At 39.8% G+C, this 5,635-nt stretch overlaps 1 protein-coding gene across 1 annotated transcript; it reads right to left on the reverse strand.

The window, feature by feature from the left end:
- Positions 1-750: 750 nt before the first annotated feature.
- On the reverse strand, positions 751-1,478 carry LOC126586511 (secreted RxLR effector protein 161-like; the record flags this gene model as incomplete). Its single annotated transcript, XM_050251363.1, has 1 exon — positions 751-1,478. A coding segment is annotated over exon 1 (669 nt), but the record flags the coding sequence as incomplete, so codon positions are not given.
- Positions 1,479-5,635: the final 4,157 nt, after the last annotated feature.

Below are 5,635 nucleotides of genomic sequence, written 5' to 3' on the forward strand. Positions count from 1 at the left end.
GTCATATTCATATGCTTTGGCCAAAGACTTTAGAATCATATCTTAGAGTATTCTCCTTCCACCATGGAAGGTTAGAGATCCTTTGTTGTGCATTCATATGCCTACATGACTAGATAGCTTGACCCCAACAATGCCGTGGACAATCTGAAGAAATGTCGTTGACATGATCAAAGATCAAGGACCTAACCATTAGACATCTATGATGCCTCAGGTCAAAGGACTACTTTGCATATTGCAACTTTAGAGTTCATACATGACATGTATGTTCGAACTCTCTTTTGATCGACGTTCAGTGTACTCGATTACCTTTTCGAGCACCTATGTGTTTGTCTCAGTGTCTAACACCAAATGACTTGAGACTAGTTCATACTCACGTTTGAGTCAACATAACACATACTAACCTTAGCGGATTGTCAATGCCCAATTGGCAATCCTATGGCTAGGAACGTTTTAGGAATGAACATAAGAGAAAGGTCTCGATAATCTAACTCATTAGATCACTTATCTCTTAGAACAAATACATTCCTTGGATTCCCTTATTGCTTAAACACATGATACAATAAATAGTGATTAAAAATAAGCTTTGCCCTTCATTAAACATATAAAAGTTTAATACAATAAGTATTCCAAAAGCTATTACATCAAATGAGTGGCTTTGTGGGCATACTTCCAACAATCTCCCACTTGCACTCAAAGCCATCTTCCCATGTATCTAATACCCATTTTATCCATATGACGATCAAGCTGGATTTGAGACATTGGCTTTGTCAGTGGATCTGCTACGTTATCGGCTGAGGCAACTTTGAGGATGTTGACTTTCCCCTCGGCAGCATATCTTCTAATGATATTAAAGCGCCTGTCAAAATGCTTGTTCTTTTGATGTGCCCTGGGTTCCTTGGCTTGAGCTATTGCCCCATTATTATCACAGTACAAAGTTACTGGTGATGTAATGGTTGGAACCACTCCAAGTTCAGTAATGAACTTCTTCATCCAGAACGCTTCTTTGCCGGCTTCAGCTGTAGCGACATATTCAGCCTCTGTCGTGGAATCAGCAATTACACTTTGCTTCTTGCTTTTCCAACTGACAGCCCCACCATTCAGAGTGAATACATATCCGGAGTTGGAACTTCTATCATCGACGTCAGATTGGAAATCTGCGTCTGTATAGCCTTCCACTCGCAACTCTGATGCTCCTCCATATACGAGGAACATGTCCTTAGTTCTTCTTAAGTACTTATGGACCGTCTTGACAGCTGCCCAGTGTTCTAATCCTGGGTTAGATTGATATCGACTAGTAATGCTCACAGCATATGCGATATCAGGCCTTGTGCATATCATGGCGTACATGAGACTTCCTATGGCTGAAGCATAAGGAATCCTACTCATATGCCCTATCTCTTCAGGAGTCTTAGGTTCCATGGACTTAGAAAGGTGATTTCCATGTCTTACAGGAAGAAAGCCTTTCTTAGATTGTTCCATCTCGAACCTACTTAGCACCTTATCAATGTAAATAGATTGGGATAATCCAATTAATTTTCTGGATCTATCACGATAGAGCTTTATCCCAAGTACATAAGATGCATCTCCTAAATCTTTCATGTGGAAGGTTTTGGACAACCACACTTTTACAGAAGAAAGTATTGCAGTGTCATTCCCGAATAGTAATATGTCATCTACATATAACACTAGGAATACAACTGCATTCCCAAAGACTTTTTGATAAACACAATTGTCGTCTTCGTTTTGAGTAAAACCAAACATTTTGATTTCAGTGTCGAAACGAATGTTCCAGCTCCTGGAGGCTTGCTTGAGTCCATAAATGGACCTTTGAAGCTTGCATACCTTAGTCTTTTCAGACTTGGACACGAAACCTTCGGGTTGAGTCATATAGAGTTCTTCCTCTAGGTAGCCGTTCAGAAAGGCCGTCTTCACGTCCATTTGCCAGATCTCATAATCATGGTATGCAGCTATAGCAAGCAAAATTCGAATGGACTTAATCATGGCTACAGGAGAGAAAGTTTCTTCATAGTCAATCCTTTCTCTTTGCCTGTAACCCTTGGCTACTAATCTAGCCTTATAAGTCTCCACGTTCCCATCAACGCCTATCTTCCTCTTGAAGACCCATTTGTTTCCAACAGGTACAATACCTTCTAGAGGGTCTACAAGAGTCCAGACCTGATTTTGATACATGGAATTCATCTCGGATTTCATAGCCTCTTGCCATCTCTTTGAATCAATGTCGAACATTGCTTCAGTGTAGTCTCTAGGGTCCTCCTTTGTTTCATTGTCACCTAGAAGGTACAATTCATCAAAGTCATTGTCTAAGCCATACCTCTTAGGTGGCTTACTAACTCGTTCAGATCTACGTGGAGCCAGGGGTTCAGGAACAAGGTTGTCAATATGTCTAGTGCTTGTTTGTGGTTCATTATTAATCTCATTAATTTCCATCTGTTTGCTTATAGTCCCTTTGAGAACGAATTCGTCCTCTAGAAACTTAGCAGTTCTGGCGACAAAGACTTTCTGGTCGTCAGGATGGTAGAACTCATATCCCATAGTTTCTTTAGGATATCCCACAAAATAGCATCTTACTGATCTCGCTTCAAGCTTAGTAGCTTCAAGCTTCTTGACATATGCTTCACAACCCCAAATCTTAATGTGTTTAAGACTTGGCTTTCTTCCATGCCATATCTCATAGGGCGTTTGTGAAACTGATTTGGAAGGTACTCTATTAAGCAAGTAAGCTGCTGTATATAGAGCGTATCCCCAGAATGTTACTGGTAGATCAGCAGAACTCATCATAGAACGAACCATGTTCATCAAGGTTCGATTTCTCCTTTCAGAAACTCTATTGAGTTGTGGAGTTCCCGGTGGAGTCCACTGTGATATTATTCCACACTCTTTGAGGTAATCTAGGAACTCGTTACTCAGATATTCACCCCCTCGATCCGATCTTAGGATCTTTATCTGTTTCCCAGTTTGCTTCTCAACTTCATTCTTGAATTCTTTGAACCTTTCAAAGGATTCTAACTTGTACTTCATAAGATACACATAGCCAAACCGAGAGTGATCGTCGGTGAATGTGATATAGTAGGAGAAGCCTCCTCTCGACGTAGTAGACATAGGTCCACATACGTCAGTGTGGATTAACCCTAGAATTTCAGTGGCACGCTCTCCTTTTCCAGTAAATGGAGATTTGGTCATTTTCCCTTTCAAGCAACATTCACAAGTACCCATCCAGTCATTACCTAATGGGTGGATGTATCCGTCTTTCGACATCTTGTGAATCTTTTCAAGGTTCACATGTCCAAGTTTAAGATGCCACATCTTTTCTTGGTTAACTTCTTCTCTAGCCCTTTTGGGTTTTGAGGTATTCCTGCTTGCAATATAGTGCATCCCACTATTCGTCTCTAGGTGAAAAAGTCCCTCTATCATATTACCATGAGAGATAATACGACCGTTCAAGTATAAAGTGCAACTCATTTTGTCAAACAATACTGAGTGCCATCTCGTAAAAGCTTAGAGATGGAAATCAAATTCTTTATACATGAAGGAAAATATAAACAATTTTTAAGTTCCAGGACTTCCCCAGAGGGTAGGTTAAGCATGTAGGTGCCTGTTGCTTTTGCAGAGATTTTAGTGCCGTTCCCAACTCGCACAACCATCTCCCCATTGCTCAGTGGCTTGCTCCCCCTAGTCCCTGCATCGTATTACAGATATGTTGACTAGCGCCTAAATCAAATATCCAGGAACTGGAGCTCACTGTAAAAGAACTCTCTATGACAGAAATAGTCTCTTCAAAAGTTCGTGTCATAAGGCTCGCAATGCGCACCCTGTATTTCTTCTTCCAACGTTCATCCTTTCCACAATGAAAGCATGTTCCTTTGGATTTCTTTGCCTTCTTCTTATGCAACCTTTTCCTTATCATTGCATTCTCACTCCCACTGTCCCTTTTGAAACCTTTTTCAAATTTACAGCACATGTCAATCATCTCTTTCAAAGAATGATCGAATCTATTCACTTTATAGTTTACAATAAACTTAGTGAAATCATCCGAGAGAGATGCAAGGAAAAAGTCTTGGGCCATTTTCCCATCGATGGAAGTTCCTAAACTTTTAAGATCTTTAAATATCTTTTCCATCTTTTGTCCATGTTTATGGACCGATGTCCCCATTGCCATTTTGGCATTCATTAGACTACAAACATTTGAGAATCGTACATTACTAGTCTCAATGTCATGCATCTTATGCAAACTTTCAACCATGGCACAAGAAGTGTCCATGTGCTTATGTAGCTTCATAAGCTCCTTACTAAGTGAAGTGAGGATTAAGCATTTGGCTTGTAAGTCATCCTCACAGTGTCTAATATAGTTTTGACACTCCTCCTTTGAAGCTAATTTCGTAGGAGGTACATGAGGAGGGGATTGCTTAAGCACATACAATATGTCTTTCACCTTTGAGACATTCTCAATGTGGCCATACCAAGCAAGGAAACGTTGGCCCTTAAGGCCCCTTTTGTCAAGTATAATGGTGGGTATAATTTTAGGCATGTCGTTCACTACATAACATAACAGAAATCGAATTAGATTGTTTGTTTAAAACTATTTGATTGGGTCTTTGAATCAAATAGTACCACCCACTATTTTTGGCAAATTCCACATCCCTCAATAGAATTCGAGAGTTATATTGAACTCTTAGCGGGTTATGGGAGACTCACCATTACCAAGCCCACCTCACGATGATACGATGTTGGCTAGCAAAAATAATGATGAGAGAATAACGCTTTATTCATTTACAACTTTTGTAATTACCCATCCGTTTGGCCTCTAGAGAATGTTGCCTCACGATGATACGATGTCGGCTCCATTGCACTTACTTAAGTTATTCCCACCATGCTTAGTTTGTGAAGGGGATCAAGAATAGCCTCACGATGATACGATGTCGGCTATCCTCGTTGCCTACACTCACCTCATCATATGTATATGGATTCCTCCTGGATGTAAGCACATGCTTTGTACTTCCCCATGACAGGGTGAAGCCGGTGCATGAGTCACAAACGCTTGGAACCCACCACAGTGGAAGGCCTACGAAGAGATGTTCAAAACATCTCTCGCTTATCAACTTAATATTTGATTTGAGGGAGTAGTTTTGGGCTACATCAAAACATTTTAATCACATTAAAAGAACTTGGGCCTATCACAACCATTGGTCCAAGTTAATATGATTTAGTAGCATATAGTACTCCCACTGTTTCGTTGAAACAAGTGAGACTATATGGAACTACTAACGAATGCATTGCATCCTCATATGGACTATATATAGTGATATTAGGTTTTAGGATGATTATGAACCGTTTGATTTGATCCAACACGAGCCTTGTGTTGGACCTTGGGTTTAAGGTAGATAGTTGTTGATTTTAGTTACGCGTTTAATCCAATTAAACCGTTATTTCCTATTGGGCGTTGGACCCAACTATTCCATTTTGCATACATATAAACAAAAAGGAATACATGAAATAATAATAAGGGCTTATGCCCTTTTACAACACAAATCAAAAGATGGACTTATGTCCATTTACAACAAATTGAATTAATCAAATTACATTCAAATCTACTCCACTAAAACCCAAACATTCATAA

This window comes from Malus sylvestris, chromosome 10, assembly GCF_916048215.2.
Source record: "Malus sylvestris chromosome 10, drMalSylv7.2, whole genome shotgun sequence".
Lineage (NCBI taxonomy): Eukaryota > Viridiplantae > Streptophyta > Magnoliopsida > Rosales > Rosaceae > Malus > Malus sylvestris.